At 43.5% G+C, this 23,688-nt stretch overlaps 1 protein-coding gene across 4 annotated transcripts in view; it reads right to left on the bottom strand.

Moving 5' to 3' along the window:
• Positions 1-1,047: 1,047 nt before the first annotated feature.
• Positions 1,048-23,688, bottom strand: part of UBE2E3 (ubiquitin conjugating enzyme E2 E3) — an 83,469-nt gene continuing 60,828 nt past the window's right edge. For all 4 annotated transcript variants that reach the window (XM_054044216.1, XM_054044215.1, XM_054044217.1 and 1 more), the window contains exons 4-6: positions 5,094-5,226; positions 3,360-3,507; positions 1,048-1,688 (exon numbers count right to left, since the gene is read on the bottom strand). In XM_054044216.1, the coding sequence (XP_053900191.1) occupies positions 1,591-1,688; positions 3,360-3,507; positions 5,094-5,226 (379 nt within the window). In that variant the 3' untranslated portion in view covers positions 1,048-1,590. The remainder of the gene's footprint in view (positions 1,689-3,359; positions 3,508-5,093; positions 5,227-23,688) is intronic.

The following is a 23,688-nucleotide window of genomic DNA, read 5'->3' on the forward strand; positions in this document are numbered from 1 at the left end:
ACCTTGAGGAAACAGTACAAATATTTAGAGTAGAGCAAATGACACATGCTAAAGGCCACCTGACCCAAGAACAGGGATTTAACAGTGATAATTAACTTTAGATAATCTTTAAATTCTTCCGCTGCTTTGATATTAAAACCTTGAAATTCTGCTTTCTATACATTTAATGTACAGAACATCTTAATAATGGAAGAGCTATGTCTCCAAAAATACAAGGTCACACAGGAGAGAATTCCTTTTAAAAAAGGAGCCAATTATTTGTAAATTAGTTTTAAAGGGATCAATGAACATTTTAGCTGTACTCAATTACTCAAGGGTCATCACTACAGTGATCAACGCCCTAAAGAGAAAATTAGTGACTGTACTTTTCAAACTGTACAGAATATACACTTGCATTTTTGTTGCACACAAGATTTCCTGGTGAGAAGCCTAAAAGTCTCTTCTGATTTTTAGTTTCACTTGCAATAATGCACTTCCCCACAAGTGTTTCCAATCTCTTATCATTATAATAATCCCTGCCTAAATCTCCTCTAGTCCTTTCTTTCCCAGAGAGCTGACAAAGCATCCAATCGGGCTTTGGAAGACTCTTTCAAATGGACAATTGCAGTTCTCTGACTGGGCAAGCCACATTCTTGCCATTAAAATTAAGAAATGAAGCCTCAAGCTATCAAGAGCCTGGCCCTGCTCCAGCTGAACAAATTAATGGAAAACTCAGATTGACTATTATGGGAGCAGGATTTGGCCCATATAATTTATCCACAGTAACTGCCATATCAACCTCTCACTAACTGCTCTCATTTTAACTTAAATAACCTTCTTAGTTAAAAAATACAGGAAAATATTTCCTGTTTAAAAAAAAAATCCAGTGGAAATTTTTTACTTTTAAACAATCCAGAGGTATACATTAAGCATTTAATAGCAAGCCTTTGCTTGTGTATATTAATTTACCAGATGATCCATCGGGACCTGTGATACAATAGCTTTGCATCACTATTATATTTAAATTCACTCAAATGCTAATTTAAAGTAGGAAAACAAAGAAACTGCTCCTTGGGGAACATGTTTATTGTGTTTGAGATGATACACTGGGTGCTCTCTGAGCTACAAAGGGGAAAAGGAAATCCTTTCATTACAAACTGACAAAGGTAAAAGTTAAAACAGTTTTCACAACAGCATGTACCACATATTGGAAATAGATCTGAGTTTAATACAAATGACATAATTCCTAGTAATCTACAGCTACCTTTAATAACTTCATACAGATAATGAATTAGGCTAAAATGCACTATAATATTTGGTTGACTTCAGGAACAGTATCCTTAGTACATCACAAAATACATTTTGATATCCCAAAGAAGCAAGACTTGCAAGTAGGCTTTTTAAACATAACTAATCTACAGCTACAAAGTTCTACTCCTGATAGCATTTACCTTTTTTAGGGGGCAGAATCCCGGTCTTCAAAAGGATAAAAGCAGAGAGTAGAATCAGTATAACATATACACAGAAGTCCGTATTGTAAAGGCTATAAAGATTTGTTGCACACTGTAAAGTTGCCTCCTGCACCCTCACAGAGCACAAGTAGTTTGTCATTTATGTTGCATATCTCTTGGTCCACTGTCTGGCTATCCTGTCATGTTCTGCTCTGTTGGTCAGGTACTGAGTGGCTATGCTTCCGACCAGAGGATCAGCTGTAATGGTTTGGGGTAAAAGGAGAGGAAGATAGGGAAGAAAAACATCATCAGAAGTCGTTCTATTAAAAAAAGGAAACATTAAAAAAATTACTTGCTTCCCAATATACTCTCTTTGTTAGGCCAGAAAATGCTAGGCTTTGTAGCAGAGGGCTTGACACATAAGACATTTTCAAGAACAAACACCCAAAGCAGAATTAATAGGAAGGATTTTAATCTGTTTTGATTATCTGCAGGCTCCAACATTTAGTTTATTTAAAAGAGAGACAGACATCTGTGTTAAAATGTTATAGCTTTTCATTTTAGCTGACAGCTAGGAGTTGTGTAAAACTAGAAGCAACCCATGAGCCATTTGTGTCTGGAACTGCTTGATATTATGCAATGTATATAGAATATTTTCACACTTTTAAAATGTTAAACTTAAAAAAAAAAAAAAAAAAAAACTTCACAGGCCACAGGAGGCCAAACTGCTCCTGTGCAGATTAACACACCACCAGTCAGAGGTGACAAAAGCATGGTCTGAAAGATTTCCTCATGACACCCTTAAAAGAGCAGCTGGTTACTTCCAAGCTTATTAAATACCACAGAGTCCTCTACATTTTCATACAGTCCCACCAGACTCTACCGCCTCAACTGGAAGCCCATTCTCCTGACTGGTCCCTCATAGAGTATGTCTACACTGCAAAAAACAAACACATGCAGCGAGGCGCAGGTATCCAGGCCCCAGCACCAGGGGAAGCGCTCTCCCCCAGTCTCATTCAATTTGAGCTCTGGCTCCCTGGTCAACTCACTCCCAACTCAACCCCTTTAACAACTTGAAATAAACGAGAAGGAAAAGCAGGGGAGCTGAAATGTTGTTTGTTTACAGGGATAGGATACAGCATTAACATTTTACCTTCTTTGCTTTCCCCCTTCCTTTATTTGAAAACATCAGAGTGTAGCTTCGAATGAACAAACATGAAAAATTGGATATTTCATAGAGTAACTGTATGTGCTAATTTACAACATTTTTATGAATGCAAAGTGCTGGATGCATAGTGTTGTGTATATTAACAAATTCAAGGCTCTTTCATGATGAAACCCTTGACCAAATCCTGCTCCCATTTAACCTAGTGTAAATCCAGAATAAATCCATTGATTTAAAAGTATTGGCCCCTATTCCTTCCAGTTTGTATTCTCTTCCCCTCCCCTCCCCAAAAATATATTTAAGGAGGCTGAACAGGAAGGTGTCTTTCATATAATGGTCAAGTGGTTAAGGCAATGGACAGGGAGTCAGGAGATCTGGGTTCTGTTTCTGGATTGTCCACTAACCTGCCGTGTACGCTTGGGCAAGTCATGTCAACTCTCTGTATCCCCATTTCGTCCTTCTGCAAAACGGGATAATGCTATTTACCCTCTTTAAAGATGGATGAGTGAAGAGAGACATATGAGAGCTAAGGACTGATGTGCAGATCTTGGCACTGGCTATGCAAAGGCTAGAACATATATTACAGGGAGCAATCTTGCCACAGTACACGTTTAGATGGATTTAAATAAAACAAGGGGTTTTAATCTCTAATCTCAAACATCTATTTTGAGAATGACAGAATTATTCTGTAGAGAATCATCTACTGAATCATTTTTGCAGCAAATGAGCAAGAGTTCATGCTTGGTAAATTAGAATTTGCTTACCAGGATTGCAGTCTGTCAAGAGAGAACAAATAGACAGCAAAACTTTTGAAATAGTCAAAGCAGGGCTCCAGTTGTCTTTCAGAATATCCAGACAGATGACTCCCTGACTGTTGATGTTGCAGTGATAGATTCTGGTACGGAAAGTAACCTAAAGTTACAGACAAAAATCATTAAATGCTATCTATGAATAGCCTGTCCCTAGCTTTTGGTAGCAGAAGTTTTGAAGGATGCACTCTGAATGGAGCAGAACTTCTGCAAAGACCTTTCTCGTTCACTGCATATTTTGTAAAATGCACTTTATTAAAAAAGTGCACATTTTGCTTCATTCATTGTAACTCTGCAGGAGTCTTGGCCTCATTCGCTGCATATTTGGTAGGTAAATCACTTTTATACAGACTCTTTGGCATGCACACAGAGTCATACATAGTACTACAAATGCAGCGTGTATTCAGTATAAATATTATATTGTGTTTGAGTAACAGTATGATCATGAGCAAGACTATATTACAATTTATTGCAATGCATCCATATGAAAAAATAGATAGGGTTTGGCTTGCATGTGTAATCTTAGCTTTATCTTTTCCTTTACTTTTCTGTACAACCCTAGCATCCATTTAAATATTGTTTTTTAGGGAATGTATAGCTATTGTCATCTTCAAAGCATTTTACATACTAAATCATCATCACATCCCTGTTAGGCAGGAATTACTATACTTATAACACATTTCTACTGCAGTAAGTGCCATCATCCTTCTGTTTTAATTGATTTCAGATTAATATTTGTACAGTATGAAAATGGTTTCTGTGCATAAACAAAATGAGTGAGAAATATTTCAATGCATTAGTTGCAGAAGGCACAGTTTATGGCAGAGATGAGTAAAACATCCATTTTCATTTTACTGTACTTTGGGAGACATCTGAATGTTTGATGAAACTCACCCAACTCACATAATAGTATAATCTTGATGTGGAATTAGAAATATTCTGCAAAAACTCTTCATCATTCCATGAAAACAAACTTACATCAAAGAACATTATGGTTTGTGTTTTGTGCTTTTCGGGAAGCATTATTCTTTATGTTGTAATGCCCCAATGAACCAACATACATAAATAAATAAAAAAGACACTTCAATGTGCAGTGGCAGTCAAAAAGGTAGATCTAATCAGTTTCAGTTACACTGACATTTTATAATAATGGATACTATCATAGGATTCTTAGCGAACCGGAAATACAATGTAACATTTTTTAGTTGAATTTATTTAGTTCTAATATCCTTTCTTTTTGTTACTGATTGTTATGAAACTTATGTGTAAAGAGAAGATATCTTTTATTTTACTAGGGCTACCAGATAGCAACTGTGAAAAAAGGGGACAGGGGATGGGGAGTAATAGGTGCCTATATAAGAAAAAGTCCCCCAAAACGGGATCGTCCCTTTAAAAATGGGACATCTGGTCACCCTACCTATTACTCCTGACCAATTACTTCAGAATTATCACTCAATTGATTACTAGGAAAGTTGGAAAAAAACAGTATGAATTGTGAAGCAGACATATTTCTGGAAATTGTTTGCCAAGATTTTCAAAGGTGGTTTTTGGGGCATCTTTTAGGACATCTTAAAGGGGCCTGATTTTCAGAAAATGCTGAGCACTCATCTGAAAATCAAGGCCTTTCTCCAAAAATCACTAGTCATTTTAAAAAATCTTGGTTACTATAAATAAAAACCTTAAGCTTACCTTTGGTGGCTTGAATGGATAATCAGATGAAAATGTGATATCCAGGAAAAAAACACCTCCTTCATATACAGAACCAGGGGGTCCAAGTATAGTTGATCTCCATTCATAAATGTTATCTCCTTTAGGGCCAGCACTATTTAAAAAGAGAGAGAGAGAATCAATTGTACCTTTGTGAATAACATCTGTAGTGATTACCTTTTTACCAGTTATTATGTTTAATATCAATCATTTACATGACTTCAGTAGGTGCCAAGCTTCTCATTGACTTCAGTGGGGGATTATTGCTTAAAACTAGGCATTGTACATAGGTACCTAGCTGAATCAGGACCCTACTTCTTTTGAATGTTCTGGCAATGGACTGGATTAACCATTCCATGTTCTGGCAATGTAGTGGATTCATTGGTCTATCACTGTATTAAACACAATTCCCATCTTTGTGTTTTGGGGTATTTAGCTGCAGTAAACTTTTGTGTTCTGTCCTTCCAGCTACATGGAACATACATATAAAAAAGAAATTATACCTCACACCCACTCACTGGCTCTGGGGCATTAGAAAAAAATGGTCACAATTTATATTAAGGGCACATTTATGAATAGTTTATAAAGGGGTAATATAATAAACAATTAATAGATGTTTTGATAAGTGGTTAATTGATTTAGAGCTTGTTAGGCTCCAACAGGTGAACAGATTGTTTGTAACCATGGCTTATAGCCATCTATAAAAAACCTTCTATGGATGTGCTTATACCCAACTGTAAAATATACTACTCCAGTCTGTAATATCTATTAACCATTTATAAAATGAAATTATAAAAGTACCTTAAAGTGTGATTAACGAGTGTAGTAGTGTTGAGCTGTTACATGTTTACTGTCACTTGTTTAGGATAAGATAGAGTAAAATTTTGTACTCCCTACCCTGGAAAGCTTAAGGTTCTCTTATGGGGAAAAAAATAAGGAATTGAATCTATTGTAACATAGCACCCCCAAATTAATAGGAACCCCCATATTTCTATATTTGTGTTACTACATGCTGTATATTTTAAAAATGGTAATATTACAGACATTTTCCTCAGAAAGGAAAGTGCATGTTATACAAATTTTCTAGCAACTGAATTGATGTCAATGTTACAAAACTGTTTATGAAATAATGAGCTAACACTTTCCCAACTGTTGGGATGTTATAAAATGTGAGAGTCTGTCTAGATCCCTTCACAAATATCCAAAACAAAACTATTTCTCCATAAAGCAGGCACTGATTTAAAAAAACATAAGTAGGCCTCTACAAAACCATAATTTAAGGTAATGTTTTGATTTTACATTTGCAGATTCCTCTCTTGATGAGATCCACGCTGATGGCTGTGCAGAGTAACATAGCTTGAGAAAGTGGCAATATGAGCACTCATATCTTACTATAAACCAGTTTCTTTCCTGCTTTAATACGCAGAAGAGGAACTTCATCATCATCATGCATCCACACATCCTGTGTCATAAACAGGGAAGCATTTTTTAGCCTTAAGATGACATTCAAGAGACAGACAAATTCTGATTTTAATTATGAATTCTCTTCCAGTTATAATTCATAGCTTATTCATGTTTGTTAATCAGTGACTGTTTTATGTATTAAATAATTAGTCTGTTTGAGGCCTTTTCTTTATATTGCAAAAATAATCAGGAATTCTAGCTAGCATTTTTAAATAAATTTTAAAAATAATCTCTGGTGGTATTGTAGCTATTGTCCTTTTACCAAAAATAAAAGTAGACAGCTTCCAGGTTATAATTATTTTAATTTTGTTGAAAAGAAATACTATGGATAACATTTGGGCCTGTAAACCTTGACCCATGTCCTTTTGATTTGTATTGCATGTACGAAGGAGTTAACAAAAACTGCAGATAAATTTTAGAAGAAAAAGTGAAAACTGTGTAAGAGGATGCCAAGCAATAGTTCTTAAGGTTGCAGTAAATTGTTTGTACCTCACATGACTACTGTAGATTATTCCATTCATGCTTTCTAAAAAGCAATTAACCTAAGAACTAAAAATACTGGAGCAATAATGATAATATTTAAAACCCACATCAGCCACTGAAAAGTTTTAATTAATTCTTGATATTCATCAGGCTTTTAGCTAATTAATATTATGCTTGGAAACTAAATTTCTATGAAGCGATTCAATTTCAGCATTAGTTGTCCTAATGGTTATTTTATAGTCTAATGCAGAGGCTAGTGTTCTTGCCTCATGTGTCAGCTACCTTTCTCTCATACAACTCTAATGGCTGGATGGCATTCAATCAGATTAATGAAATAGCTGAATTACAATAGCGACATATTTCAGCCAAATGAATCAGTCACAATTAAGTACTGCTATGGCGTCTAGCTTTGAGCCAAACTATCTGGTAATCATTCACCATCTTGGAACAAGGCACCTATCTGTTAACAGCCCAGTATCTAAGTGCAATAACTCTCCATTTATTATTTAGTGTTATCTTCTATGCTACTATTAGTCCTATGTAAAAGGATAAGGTTACATGTAGGGAGGAGAATGCTATTTTGAAGGTTAGAATATTCTCACCTTTATAAGAAGGGAAGAAAGTGCCCTATTGGTACAATATTCAACATCCCTCTCACAGCTGAGAAAACACTGTCACAACTTCAGAAATAAGATAACACTGTAACAGTGTATTTACTCAAAGGAGAAAATTGTTAAATCAAAAGGTTAGTCATTGTATTACTTTTAACTGAGGTTTGGGAAATGTGTTACAACAGTTGGAAACAGTACCCCATGCTCCAATGGTGTGAGAGATACTTTAGCTTCATTAGTAACTGAAAACTTCAGCAATTGCGACATTATTGGTATGTGGAGACCATACTAAAGAGTGTAATACACAGCTAAGACAACACACCAGGCTATTTCCAATCAGTTTTTTTCTACAGCACATTCAAGCATTAAATACTGAACAGTCGCTGGCTAAATTTACCAAGCTACATTTTATTCTTTTCTCTACCTGTCGAACAGAGCAACACTCCCTCTCTCACAGTGCTGATGGAGTATGACGGACACGAGAATCAGCAAACCAGAGACTAGAACCACTCACAATAGGATCAGGGCACCAAAGATCCAGTGATTAGAGAGCATTGGAACCCAAAGGCCTAATTCAGCAAAGAGTTTAATCATGTGTCTACATGTAAAAATGCAAGTAGCCCCATGGCCCTGATTCTCCACTAGTCAATATGCAGCTTAGAGATAGCGGAGCACGGTGGCTGCAGGGAGCCAGATGCAGCTCGCGGACTCAGGCCTGGCAAAAGCTAAGGGGCAGCCCTCACCTAAGCCAGCAGAAGATTGGGAGTAGTGGAGATTTGCTCTGGCACACATATACATCTAAGTATTCTAGCTATGTAGCATATCGGTGCAGTTAATTGCTACTGTCTTGCTGCCCTACCATATTAGTTGCTGGCACATCCAAAATTCAGTTAACACACTTTAATAATGCAATTTTTTTTTTTTTTTTGCAAATAGGCTAAACAAATCAGACAAAGGAACAAAGCAATCACATTTTTTCAGTGATGAGAAATCTATGCTTTAAAATTTACAGAAAATTTTACTTTATAGGTTAAAAAAATTGATTAGTGCAATTAGAGATATATTGCTAAAATAAAGTTAACCAAAAACAGCTGCTCCTTAAATACCTGCTGCTTCACTGATGGGAAGGACTATGACTCAGGGTATGTCTACATAGAAGCTGGAAGGTGTAATTCCCAGCATGGGTACACATACATGTGCTAGCTCTGCTCAAGCTGCCTAAGGGCAGGTCTACACTACTGCTTAATTTGATCTAACTTTCACTGGGGTGTTTCCACACCCATGCACAGTGTGACAAATCTCCCCACTGGCGCTATGTTGGCAGGAGACACTCTCCCACTGACAGAGCTTATGCTTCTCACCGAGGTGATGTAATCACACTGACTCCCATCAGCATGGCATGCCTTCACCACAGCGGTGCAGCTGCGCCGAAGTAGACTTGCCCTGAGTACAATCTTGCCCAATCTCCAGGTACAAAAAAGGGTGGCCAGCCCGAGCTGCCAAAGCCACTTTGCTATTTTAAGGTGCTATCATGTGCAGGTTTACCTGTGCTGGGAATTACACCTCCCTGTAGACCAGTGGTTACCAAACTGGGGTTCACGAAATGTTACAGGGGGTTCTCGGGAAAAAATTCCCTAATGGCGGACACAGCAGTTCCTAGGGACCCTGGGCAGCATGGGGCCAGCAGCCTGGAGCCCCTGGACTTCCAAGAGCTAAGCAGATCAAAGCAAGCATATCTATCACACTGAGGAAATTTAAACTTCAAGACTCCTTATAAGAAATGGAAAGGGAGGTGGATATTTTTTGCTGTTTTTAAAATTAAATAGGCAGCTAGTATTGTTTTTAAAATTATTATGAAGAACACGTTTAAGCTTTGTTGTAACGTGCGTTGTTTGCCTGGACTACACAAGACCTGAATGCTTATGTAGGAGGAACTCTTTGAGTTGGCTTCTTAAATACCTTCATACTGTTTCACATCTGATACTCCTTGATGAAACATAGGAACCTTGTCTCATAACAGGCTTATTCAAAGTGATACAAGCTACGGAAGTGAGATCTTGGAAGAGTGTTGCCATTTTCATAATGTAATTATAAATAATATTTAATATTAATTAGTGTGCAATAAGCATGTCATAAAAATAAATTTTATATTTCCAAGATCACTGCTTTTATAATTTATACTCCGGTAAAGGAGAAAATCCCTGGAAATATTCATTTTTAGGAGGGGGTTTGTGAGACTTGACATTTTAGTGAAAGAGGTTCACAGATTGTTAAAGTTTGGGAACCACTGCTGTAGACATATCCCAAGACAAGACAAGGGACATATACATATCTTATCTGAATGACAAGCGGAAGCAATATACTGTGTAATCCTATGACTGTAACCATTGCTCTCCCATACTCCTTTCCCTGGCCATCCTTTTCTTGCAGGGCATCTAAAATTAGGCCTTGTCTATACCAGTCTTTTCTCCCTAAAACTTCCTGCCATTACTAAAACCAGTGCAGCTCTAGTGTAGAAAAAGTGCCAGCAGTTGTATTCTCATGTCTTCTACATCTGCTCTGGATGAGTTAAGTGATGAACAAAACTGCAGGAGCCTGGAGACCTGTCTACACCAGGACTTCCATCAGTGCTATGCTTGTGAAGTTGCCACATTGGTTGCAAAGGTGGAAAACTTTGGGAGAAAAATGTTAGTGTAGATACATCCCTTGGCCCTGATCCTGCAATGAGCTTTGTGTGGGTGCAGGGGACTGTCTGCACAGAGATCAGGGTTTTAGTGCTTGGTCCTGTACCACTGATGTCAATGGAAGCAGGAGCAGGTTATTAGCTTGTAAGTTCTTTGGGACAAGGACTTTGTCTTTTTATACGATTCTGTAAAGTGCCTAGGATACTCTGGGGCAATTTGAAAATAAACACAAATATAATTTCTATTATGAATTTGATCTGAGATTTGTAGCACTACAAGACCAGTGAAACAAAAACATCTCTCGTCAGAATGCACCTGTCCTTCCTTATAAAGTGTGAGTTTGTACAAACACTTGTCCAGAAGGTGGACTGATCCTGAGATTTCAATGGGAGCTTCCCATGACTGTACCGGTTTTGGACAAAAAACTGAAAACAAACAAAACTTGTAATTTAATCCACTCTTTTTAGGATTCTCCCAGTACAAAAGAGAGAATCCTAGGAAGCTTTCTGCCATCAAAGCCCCAATTTATTTAGCCAAAGATTGGCCAAGGATTGTTCATCAATATTGAGGTGCGCTTTGTTTCATAGGTACCTTCAGTGCCATATTTTTATAGACACCACCATTTTGTCTTGACTAGTCATGATAATGGATGTATATTTTTTCATGAAATACAGTTTGTATGTACTGGTCTTATATTAATTTGGTGCAAGAGTAGTTGGTCAAATTTACCAGTCTATTATGCACATCAGTGCAATGTAGGGAAAATTATTTTTATTCATGTACTTTTTATTAAATGTTAGAATTACAACATGAATGATCTAATGTGCTACACTTCCTCTCTGAGCCTAATGATCAGGATTCCTTGTTACAGTTCATTAAATGCATTCAAATCGCCCACCTGGGGGCAGGAACCAGTTGCAGGAACCTGGCCTAAGACAATAATTTCTAACTTAACTGGTGCAAGTGACAGTAAAATACCATATATTAAGTATTCTTCCACTGACAATACTTCTCATTTTAAATAATTAGACCTAAAATTTAGGCACGATTCATAATTTCATAATGGTGGGGTTGGGTAAATAAAAAGGAAGGAGGAGAGAAAGGTAATTTACAGCCACTTGCGCAAAGTCAACTCTATGCTGACCTTAGTTATGGGAGGTAATGGAGGACTGTAATATGTAAAGGTAATAATGAGATGTAATAAAGGGAAAAAAGATTGGCTGAATACCAGGAAAACGTCCAAACAATGGGATCTGTCAGACTGTACAACAGCCTCCTAAGACAAGCTCTTACAACTGCAATGGACACGGGGTGACTGAAAAGACCTTTCTAGTCTCTGATTGGAATTCCTTCCCAACCAGGGCACTGAAAAGTTAAAAAATAAAATAAAACAAAAGATACTAGTCTATAGCCCCATTATGGCTGCCAGAGTGGGGCAACAGCCATAATGCTGATGTCAGTGGAGGCTTCCCCCAGCATGTGAGAATCACTGAATGGCATAAAGCTGCCATAGCCATTCCTATGCCACTCACCTTTTCAGGCATGACTCTGTATAAAGTGGCAGGGTTGGAACAGCTCTAATTCGGGGATCCCCACATGTCAGAATGGCCCCTTAGGATGCTGAGTGAATCTAAGACATTCTGATTTATGGTGGGGAGTGGCCTTGTCCCCAGGCAGCTTCAGGCATCCAATTAAGCCGCAAATAGGGCATATTTAGGCTAACCAGTGCAGAGTGGTATTGCTGGGGCAGTGAATGGGAAGACTGCCTGAGTCACTGTGGGAGTGATGTAGTTAGGACAGCAGGCGTGAGAACTGAATGATGCTGCTTGTGCAGAGACACTTTGAAAGAGTCCCCTAGAAGCAGGGCCGGCTCTGGCTTTCTGGCCGCCCCAAGCAAAAAAAAAAAAAAACCTGCGGCGTGGTCGGAGCCAGGGGGCAGGTTTTTTTTTTTCAGGGATAGGGGGACTCCCTGCCCTGCAGATGTGCCCCGGCTAGCAGGGGGAGGGGGAGGGAGCAGGGAGAGAGAGAGAAGGGGGGCGGCCAGGGCTTCAGCAGGGCGCTGCCATGTGGCCCCTCCCGCCGTGCCGGCTTCACACCGCTTCGGTCGGCTGGGAGGGAAAGACGCAGGCTGCCCTGCCGGGCTTGCTGCAGGGCGCTCCCGTCCTCCACGCCGCTGCCCCCTACAGGGCGACCGGAGCGGAACAAAAAAAAAAAAAAGCGGCCGTGCCGCCCTAGGATTGGGCGGAATGCCGCCTCCTACAAGCTGCCGCCCCAAGCACCAGCTTGCTCGGCTGGTGCCTGGAGCCGGCCCTGCCTAGAAGGTAGAACCAGGATGTGACCTGACCTGGCTGGAGGCTGAGTCATGAAGCAGCTGTACAGCGATTCCATAAGTGACAGGAGAGCGGCAATGGTGGAAGGGGCACTGACTAGGGCGGAGCTAATACCCAGAATTGCCAGAAGCCACTGAGCGGTGAGTAGAGTACCCGTTTTGCGGTGACAAAGCCCTTTTTGCAACCTTTGCTATGTTCCATAAGTGATGACATTGAAATGCGTCAGAGTAAAACTTTTGTGAATTTCAACCCTGAGACACTTAACAGGGACCCAGCAGGAATGGAAGTGAAGACAGTGTGAAATGCATTCGTTATTTACATTTATGGGGATTTCTAGAGTACTTAGCACCACAGTATCTGAGTGCATATGTGTAGAGCCCTGCATGGATATAAAACTTGTATCTGCATCCAATCTGCAAACACGGTCCACAGCTATAAAGGGGGTATCTGCAGATTTGTGGGGCTCTACTTATGTCCTCCATACACAGAATGCTATATGGCTTTTATTGGCAAGGCCCTCAGATGCCATTTTATCTCTACAGCAGCCTAATTTTGAACGACCGATATTTTTTTTGCTGACATAGGACACATTTTTAGAAAAGCAGGATATATACAGTAGAACCACAGAGTTACGAACTAACCAGTCAACCACACACCTCATTTGGAACCAGAAGTATGCAATCAGGTAGCAGCAGAGAGAGGGGGAAAAAAACAAGTACAGTACTGTGTTGAATGTAAACTACTAAAAAAAAAGGCAAGTTAAACAATTTGACAAAGTAAGGGAACTGTTTGTGTGCTTGTTTCATTTAAATTAAGATGGTTAAAAACAGCATTTCTGAGCTGCATAGTAAAGTTTCAAAGTTGTATTAAGTCAATGTTCAGTTGTAAATTTCTGAAAGAACCACCATAATGTTTTTGTTCAGAGTTATAAACAACCTCCACTCCCCCGGTGTTCATCATTATACAGTAGGACCTCAGAGTAATGGATCTAATCAAAGTGCCTTTTTTGATAATGTTTATTTAGGAAACTAGATTTGAAGTAGCCTCATCAGTTTCTGGTTTATGTTCAAAAGTTCTAGTCCGCTGTGCACTTTATATAGCTGTAACTGTCATTATTTTATAGCTGATAGTTCAGTGGCAAATGCCTTTTGCCTAAACAAGAAAGATTGTTTACTGCTCTAAAACATCCATAAAGGGAGCATGTAACTGAAGATACATGGAGTCTAGTTCACTGCACAAACCCTTGCTTCTGTCACTCCTTAAGTATATCACGCCCTTAAGCCTAAAGTCTGGAAATCCCTATTTCTTTGTCTTATGGATCCCCTGCTAATTCAGGCTTGATTGTGAAGTAACATAGAACTTGTTCCTGAGTATTTTAGCACTGCTGACAGAAAAACTCCAGTTTTTTAGACAATTAAAACTGCTAACCCTAAACTTCTCTTCAGTTAAAGAACACAGCATTGTAATAAACACAGCTGGGTAATTTGTTAATCATTTGATACTGCTGTCAAAGCTACACTATGGAGCTACCAAGTAATGTATTTTGGAAGGCTGATAGTTTTTCTCTGCCAGAAGACATAGGACAAAGAACCATTCAATTAATTTCTTGCTACTGTAGCTCAGCCTTATTTTCACATTTGTATTTGAGCTAGTTTTTAATCCCATTACTTGCTAATGTTAATCGTAACCAGATTCAATCTTTTTTCCAAAACACACTGAAGAAATCCATAAAGTTCGAGTTCTTGCCATTTTTCTGTTGGGCAACAGAATCCTGAAAAAGTTAATTTGGTACAATACAAAATATTGAGTTTAAGCCAGTCAGTGTGTTGCTTCATTGTCACTAACAAGGGATACAAAAGTCATTTTAGTCTACCCTCCAACAATAGACTTGTAATAGGATTACCATATTTTAAGTGTCCAAAAAGAGGACACTCCGTGGGGCCCCGCCCCTGCCCCCACTCCGCCCCCGCCCCACCCCTTTCCCACCCCCCCACACTGCTCCTTCACGGCCCCGCCCCAACTCCGCTGCTTCCCACGAACATTTGATTCGTGGGAAGCCTGAAACAGGCAGGTACGCTGGGGCTGGGGGGGGGCGCGAGGAGGCGCGGCGAGCGGCTCCCTCTGGCGGCCAGCCGGCCGGCCCAGGCCAAGAGGCTCTGGCCCCGGCGTCTCTCGCCCGGCTTGGCTCAGGCCCTGGGGCGCCGGCCCCCAGCCGAGCACCACTGGCCCCGGCCCGGCTGAGCACCGCCGGCCCCAGCCCGGCCCCCGGCCAAGCACCGCCAGCCCCCGACCCCGCATCGCCAGCCCCAGCGGCTCCGGCCCCCAGCCGAGCACCGCCGGCCCCTCTCTCCCTCCCTATTTTCCCAGACATGTCCGGCTTTTGGGGATTTCCTCTCGGACGGGGATTTGAGGCCCAAAAAGCCGGACATGTCCGGGAAAATCCGGACGTATTGTAACCCTACTTGTAATTAAACATACTCTACCCAAACAGTACATACAGTTTTATAATTCTGACAGCGCACTTATTTTTTTGAATGTCACAGAAGAGAAATCCAAATAACGGGATCTGTGGTCATTAAAAGACCTACACCAAATCTGAACTTTGACAATTTAAAAAAATAACTTGAAATCAACATAAAACTCCATTAATGCTACAGGCACATTTATAGTAAATTTCTTAAAGAATAATTTCCCCTCAAAAATTTAGTTTAAAAAGCAAAGGAAAATATTTCCTGCTATTTCAAAACATTTTGTAATGGGTCAGTAGCTGACTTTGCTAAGAAGACAATAAAATGCCAGTTCTCGTGTCTCCTTACTATCAACACCGAACTACTCTGAAATCTTTCTTTGTCTGAGCCTGTGAAAGCCTTACTCTCAACTCAATGGCATTTTTGTGTGTGCAATAATTTTTGAATGCAGCATCCGATCAATTCCAAAGCATGTTCTAGGACAGAGGTGGGCAAACTACAGCCCGCGGAACCCTCCTGCCCAGCCCCTGGGCCCCTCCCCTGCTGTTCCCCCTCCCCCGCAGCATCAGCTCACTGTGCCGCCAGTGCAATGCTCTGGGCGGCGGGGCTGCGAGCTCCTGGGGCAGCGCAGTTGCAGAGCCGCGGTCTGACCCAGTGCTCTGTGCTGCGCGGTGGTGTGGTTGGCTCCAGCCGGGCAGCACGGCTGCCTGTCCTGGTGCTCTGGGCCGTGTGGCTGTAGCGCCGCCAGCCACCGGTGCTCCAGGCAGCACGGTAAGGGGTCAGGGGAGTTCGGGGTGGTGGTGGTCAGGGGGCGGGGGTGTGGATAGGGGTCAGGGTGGTCAGAAGGTGGGGAACATGGGGGTAGGGGTCCTGGGGGGGCAGTCAGGAAGGAGAAGGGGTGGTTGGAGGGGGCAGAGGTCCCGGGGGGGGGTGGAGAGTCAGAAATGAGAGGAGGGGTTGGATGGGGCGGTCAGGGGACAGGGAGCAGAGTGGGGGGCAGGTGGATAAGGCAGAAGTCCTGGGGGGGGGGCGACAGGGAACAGGGGTGGTTGGATGGGGCAGGAGTCCCAGGGGGGCAATCAGGGGGCGAGAAGCAGGAGGAAGGTCGGATAGGAGGCGTTGGCCGGGCCACGCCTGGCTGTTTGGGAAGGCACAGCCTCCCCTAACTGGCCCTCCATACAATTTTGGAAACCCAATGTTGCCCTCAGGCCAAAAAGTTTTCCAGCCCCTGTTCAAGGCATTAATGGTCAGCGCCCTATTGATCTGGGGGAAACTGGAAAAATGGGGGACAAATAAAGTCCCTGTCAGCTCTTCAGCATAGCCACAAGCCTACAGATCAAACAGCTTGATGGCACCCATGCCTTCCAACATAATACCCCTACCTCATCTTTTCCTATTCTCACAATAAAGTTGATACCCTGAATAACTCACCTCTCAGAGAAAAATAATGGTTGGGGATAGCGGTGTGCACAAATCTCCTGGCAAAGAGGGAGGGGAGCACACAAAGCCCCTGGTGGTGGTGGGGAGAAATTGGGGGAACAGCAGCATACAAAAAAGTCCTGGCATGGGGAAGGAGGGAATGGGGGGCACACAGAACCCCCGCCATGGGGGGGAAGCTGCTGGTATGGCGGGGAGGGGAGAATGGGGGACTTTGGTATGGGAAGAGGGAGAAATGGGGGACACAGAGAACCTCTGGCAGCGGGAAGACTGGGGGAGTCCCTGAAAAAGAGAGATGGGTATCAGAGAACTTGTGTGTGGGGTAATGGAGGGATGCAAGGAGCTCCAGGTTTGTGCAGTAAGCTCATCCTACACATGGTAGGAAGTGTGGGATTCCCTATTCTAGTCAAATGGGACAATCACCTACTCTAGCAAGAAATAAAAATAAGAAAACAAGATGCTCAGGGTTTTTTTTGTGCCACTAAAATACTGACCGCTGCAAAATAGTTGCACCAGTGGAGGCATATTTTCATATTTTTCCTTCTTCAAATATGAACCCCATTTGCAAATAGTTCTGTAATTCACTTCATCAGCCAGAGAAATTTTTCTCTGATGGTCGAATGGAGGAGAACCTTTTTCCTCTCTTTCTCTCTTCCCTCCCTTCCCTCCCCCTATTATTTGCTGCGGTAACTACATCTACCGAACGTACAGAGTTCTATACTTCCCTCACTAAGTGTCTCAAAATCTTTAATGTATTTATCCTTAACACCCCCAGGAAGTAATGAAATATTATCCCCATTTTGTAGATGGGGAAGTGAGGCACTGAAAGACTAAATGACTTTCCCCAACGTCCCACAAGAAGGCTGTGGTGCACAGGAAACTGAACCTAAGTCTCTGATGTCCCAAGCTAGCACTGTAGAATGAGAGAACCTTGCTGGGGTCTGAATCAATTCAATGGAGTTCAGGTATTTCAGACACCTCTACCATGCAATGGGAAACACCCATCTTGAAAGTTTAAGTGTCAGAAAGCCTGTTTGGAATTGCCTACCTGTATGTTATATGCCATCTTCATTATTATTTGTATTACCATAGCTTCTAGGAACCCTAGTCATAGACCAGGCCCTTACTGTGCTAGGCCCTGTGCAAACAGAACAAAGAAGCCGTCCCTGCCCCAAAGAGCTTCCAAACAAAGTATAAGACAAAAGACAACAAATGGATCCACACAGATTGTTGGAATATGAAAAAACGGAGACAATATTGGTCTGCTTGACAGGCAGTGGTCTCAATATTCCTGCAACCTAACAATTGTCTAATTTCTGCTGGGCATCATAGCAACTTTACATCAGCAAATAACATTCTCCCCACCCCCACACACACACTCCAAGCCATTATTCCTAGAGAAATAATCCAAATTTCAAATAAACATGTGATGGGTTGGATCCCTTAGGAAGCCACCTGATGTGCTGAGATATCACTGATTCTACCTGTTCTGCCAGCATGGTCTCCCTTTAACCTGTCTTGCTGAGCCAGGCTCTCAAAACCTCCTCTAATACACACACAGGCAGGGCCACACCCAGCTGCAGATCCACTCTGGGAAGACTCAGCTTAAGTGACTTGCTCCAGCACTCAGATGTCCACCTCCCTTGGAGTGCAGACCCAAAGATATAGTATATAATTTGCCCCCTCCCTTAATGTGGAGAAAGGTGTGCACACTTCTTACCCCCACAATTAGAAATTACAGAAACTGGATTTAATAATAAACAAAAACACATTTTATTAACTATAAAAGGCTGATTAAGTGATAAAAGGGGTAACAAACAGAACAAAGCAGATTACTAAGCAAATGAAATCAAACACGCAAACTAAGCTATTTCACTAACAAAATTGGTTATAAATAGTCTCTCTCACCCTAGATATTGCTGCAGGCAGTTCGCAAAACTTCTGTGGTTCAGAGTTCCAGTAATATTCCTTTTCCGACTAGACCCCTGTCTCAGTTGGGACTAGGGTTACCATACATCCGGATTTTCCCAGACATGTCCGGCTTTTTGGCCCTCAAATCCCCGTCCGGGAGGAAATCCCAAAAAGCCGGCCATGTCCACGAAAATAGGGAGGGAGGGGGTCATGGGGCTTAGGTCCGGGCCAGAGCCGCTGTGGCCGGCGGTGCTCGGCCAGGACTGGTGTCGGGCCGGAGCCGCTCGGCTGGAACCGGGGCCCGAGCCGAGCTGGGCCAGAGCCACTGGGACCAGAGCTGGGGGTGCCCGAGCCGCTGGGGCCGGTGGTGCTCGGCCGGAGTCGCTTGGTCGGAACCGGGGCCTGAGCCGAGCTGGGCCGGAGCTGCTGGGGCCGGGAGTGCCCGGGCCGCCGGTGCTCAGCCGGAGCCGCTTGGCCGGAACCGGGGCCGGGAGTGTCCGGGCTGCTGGTGCCAGGCCGAAGCCGCCGGTGCTCGGCCGCCGGCTGGCGGTGCTCGGCCAAGGCCGGTGCCGGGCTGGTGCCGGGCTGGTGCTTGGCCAGGACCGAGGCCGGGCCCAAGCCGAGCTGGGCCGGAGCCGCTCGGCCGGAACCAGGGCCGGCGCCCCAGGACCCGAGCCAAGCCAGGCGGGAGACGCCGGGGCCAGAGCCTCTTGGCTAGGGCTGGCCGGCCGCTGGAGGGAGACGCTCGGCCAGGGGGGCCAGACTGGGCCGCACCTCCTTGCGCCCTGCCACCGCCCCAGCCCCAGCTTACCTACTGCCTCCCCGTTTCAGGCTTCCCGAGAACATTTGATTCGCAGGAAGCAGGGGAGGGGGAGGAGCAGGGGGCGGAGCGTTCAGGGGAGAGGGCGGAGTTGGGGGCAGGGTGGGGAAGGGGCGGAATTGGGGCGGGGCCTGGGCCCTGTGGAGTGTCCTCCTTTTTGTAAATTAAAATATGGTAACCCTAGTCTGGACTCCCCCCTTGCCTTCCCTTTTGCAGTCTTTCTTCTTGGGCAGACAGGCCATGGAGAGGAGGAGTCCTGTTTGCCTTCCTCCTCGCCCTTAAATAGGATTTACTAAGGCAGGAATTGTTTGTTTCCCAAAGTTCCGCCCCACCCCCTTCCCTTACAGTGGAAAGTTACCAGAAGTCCCAGCTAATGTTTTAGTGTCAGGTGACAAGACCACCTGACCCTGTAGTATCAGTGTCCATGAGTCAATGGCAGTATGGAGCGTCCATAGGAAGGCCAAGCTTTTCACAGCTCATTTCCCGCCCTGAGGGCCATCCACCCTGTCTGGCTTTTCCATTGTTGTACCTGAAGCAGTAGCAGTGGGTGTCACCCAAAGTAACATAGTTGAAATACAGATACACAGTCAATATTCCTAACTTCAAATTCAGAAATGATACAGGCATACAAATTGGATAATCACATTCAGTAAATCATAACCTTTCCAATGATCTCACATGAGCCATCTGGCATAAAGTATATCTCAGTTATGTAACTCATATCATAATAGGGTGACCAGATCACCCAAGTCAAATATTGGGACGCAGGGGCATGGCGCAGGGGGGGGGGCAGCAGGGCAACCCCCCCCCCCACACACACACACACCCTTCCTCCACAAGCGCTGGAGGGAGGCCCGGGAGACGCAGGGGAAGCGCGGGGCCAGGGTGAGCGTGAGTCCGGCCTGGCCCCAAACGCAGGCAGTACTCAGTCGGGCGGTAGGGAGAGTAAGGGGGCGGCCCATGGGGCCAGGTGGCAGCTGTTCTCCCGCCTGGGCAGCGGGACTCGGGAGCAGCCACTGCTGCAGCTCCCACTGCTGCGGGGGGGAGGAAGCAGCCGATGGCCAAGCTCGGCGGCTGCGGCTCTGGCACCCAGGCTCGAACCCCCAGAGCCTGGGCCTGTTGCGGGGACCCAGCAGCGCGCCCGCTGCGCCCAGCCCCTGGCCAGTCACATCTGGGCTGCGGCGGCCCCGGAGTGGGGGCAGCAGGCCCCAGCCCCCCCCGTCCCGCTTGGGTCCCGCAGGGGAACGAACGGGGCTGGGCTGCCGATGCCTCCGCCCCGCGGCTGCCGCAGGATAGCACCAGCTGGGCAGCCAGCCCAGACGCGACTGGCCAGGGGCTGGGCGCAGCGTGCGCGCTGCTGGGTCCCCACAACAGGCCCAGGCTCGGGGGTGCCAGAGCCGCAGCCGCCGAGCTTGGCCATCGGCCACTTCCTCCGCCCGCGGCTGTGGGAGCTGCAGCAGCAGCTGCTCCCAAGTTCCGCTGCCCGGGGGGGGGGAGAACAGCCGCCGCCTGGCCCCACGGGCCACCCCCCTACTCTCCCTACCGTCTGACTGAGTCCGGCCTGTGCTCAGGGCCAGGCCGGACTCTCACTCACCCCGGCCCTGCGCTCCCCCTGCGTCTCCTGGGCCTCCCTCCACAAGCGCCGGAGGAAGGAGGAATGGCGAGCCTGGGAAAGAGGGGGAGATTTGGGGAGGGAGCCAATGGGGGAGTGAGGGGACAGAATAGGGGCGGGGGAGGGGAGGGCGCGAGCACTTCCGGGCTCCGGAGTATTTGCTTGTTTGTTCAGTGTCCCGACCTAACATTGGTCGGGACGTGGGACAAACAAGGAAATATCGGGACAGTCCCGATAAAATCTGGACATCTGGTCACCCTATATCATAAGTATATTTTCATAAAGAATATGGAATGACATCACAAAGCAGTCTCACTGAGAATGTCCTTTATAATTTTAAAAAAATAGCTTTGAACATTTAGTCCATTTACAAAGTTTGGTGTCTAATCTATCAGTCTGGTAACATGAGTAGCCTGATTTTCAGGGGGACGAATCTCTGAAATCACTGGAAGCTGTCAAAACAAGCCACTCATGCATGTACCTAAATGTGGATTTAGATGCCTAACTTTTAGACACCCAACACTGAAAATTTTTGGCCTAAATATTTAATAAAATATTCTACACATTCCCTTCTGCTGATCACATTAACAACTGTAATTAAAAAAAAAAAAACCCTACACATACACCAGAATATTTTAAACTCCCTTTCCAGACAGCAATGCAAAACAACTCCACCGATGAACAGAGTGTTTTCAACACAAGACCCACAGAGCTCATTACACAATCACTCTAGATTATAGTTCAGGTCCAAAGGCTGATTCCAGGAATAAATAATTGAAAGCTGTTACTATTGTGGAAATATATCCCTGCATCCTGACAAGGAAAAAAAAATGCAATGCAGTGAACAGAATTTATTTTGGGACTTTGTGAGAAATCAAGAAAGAGACAGTCGCCATGAAGTCACTCTTACTGATATTTATCTGTATCCACCTATCAGAAAATCAACACCCTAGATTTTTGTTAGTACTGGGAAAGGATTGTGCGACTTTGCTTTTGTTGCAATGTCATGTGGATACAATTACTTCATTCTCTAACAACCTCTCTCTACAATAAAACATCTTGATTTTTTTTACCTCAAAATCAAACTGTTGGCGTAACCTAAGGCCTTGCCTACACTGCCCGCAGTTTGGACTATGGGAGTATGAACAGCAGCGGGCACCAAAATGCTGCACTGTAACTCCCCCATGAGGACACTGTGGTCATGAACTATACATTAATGTAATCTTTGTCAAACAGGATCATGTTAATGCAAACTAGGAACCTTTTAATTAGCGCCTGAAATGTCCATGTGGGGGAGTTACAGAGCAGCACTTTGGTGCATGCCGCTATTCACACCCCTGTAATCCAAACTGCAGGGCAGAGTAGGCATAGCTTTAGTCAATTAGTGGTTTAGTCGTTGGTCATGTAGGGCACACTTGCAAGTTTAACTCTATTCTTCTGAAAATTCTCCCTCCCCCTCCCCCAATTCATTTCTACATCAAAGACTAAGCATGGATAAAGTTAACGAAAAAGAATAGGGAGAATCTCAATTTTTGGATAAGTCCCTTGAGGCCGTAAGAATCTGACAAGCATCTCTCTGAGTAGCAATAAAAGGCTGGACTCGTCAAAAATAAAACGGTCACTCCAAACAAAGAGGGCCAAACGGCCTTTTACCATTAGTTCTAAGAGCTATTTTTCCCCCACCTCCACCAGCCACCTATGCCTCAGTGAAGCAGCATTAGTTCAATCTTTACAAGGGTTAACACAGGCTGGATAAAATCGTTTTTGTGAAATCATTTTCCTGGTAGAGCTCTTCCTTGTTCAATACAACCCTCAACAACCGATTAAAGTAGGCAATTGTGTAGGAATTCTGAAGTACAAGTCTTCTACCCCTTTTGAATCCACTTAGTGCTCAACTATTTGAGGTGAAAAGCAAGGAGGTATGAATTTCTTCACATGCTTGACCTTTTTCTATCCTCTCCAGAAGCTTCCTGTTATAGTCCTTCTGCTTCTCCTATTTACAAATCACATATTTTATTCCATGAACAAATATGTTGTTTAAGTCTTGCTAGTTACTGATTCAGTAATTTATCATCAACGTATACATTTTTTGAAGTAGGAACAAGTTAGTTTTCCTGCTCCAAATCCTAATCATTGCAGCCTATATCACTAATCACTCAAGAAAAATAGAATAAATATTAAATAGAATCTTGCCACTGCAGACATCACCTGCTTTCACAGGTGAATTTACACCACCTTCACAGTTTGATCAAAGCCTGACTGACTAAGCGCAGCTATCTAATTTGTTAGGGGTCTATGGACGGAGGAATTGAATATCAGCCTAATCTTTTGGGCCGGGCCAGTTTTATTTACCTGCTTATTTGGGTTACATAATTTGATTGTACATTTAAATGATGAAAGTCTTAATCGGGGTAGAATTTTGAAAGGAGACATTCAGCATGATTTATTCTTAGACAAGAGTAAGCTTAATGAATTACCACTGTTGTAAAATTCATCAAGTTATGTACAAATTAGATATGATTACTCATTCAACATGTCTTAATATCGTATACTGATATATAACTCTGTTTTCATAATATTTTTCAGTCACATAATTTAATACCCTTGCTAATTTAGACAAACATTTAGTTAATAATCCAGTGCAACTAGTGTCCATTTTGACAAGCAGTCCAACTAAAGAGTGGTGTGTGTCTGTCATATATAAAATACACACACACACACACTTGCTGCCATTCTAACTTAAAACTTGGACAGTAT

This window comes from Malaclemys terrapin, chromosome 11 (assembly GCF_027887155.1).
Source record: "Malaclemys terrapin pileata isolate rMalTer1 chromosome 11, rMalTer1.hap1, whole genome shotgun sequence".
Taxonomy (NCBI): Eukaryota; Metazoa; Chordata; order Testudines; family Emydidae; genus Malaclemys; species Malaclemys terrapin.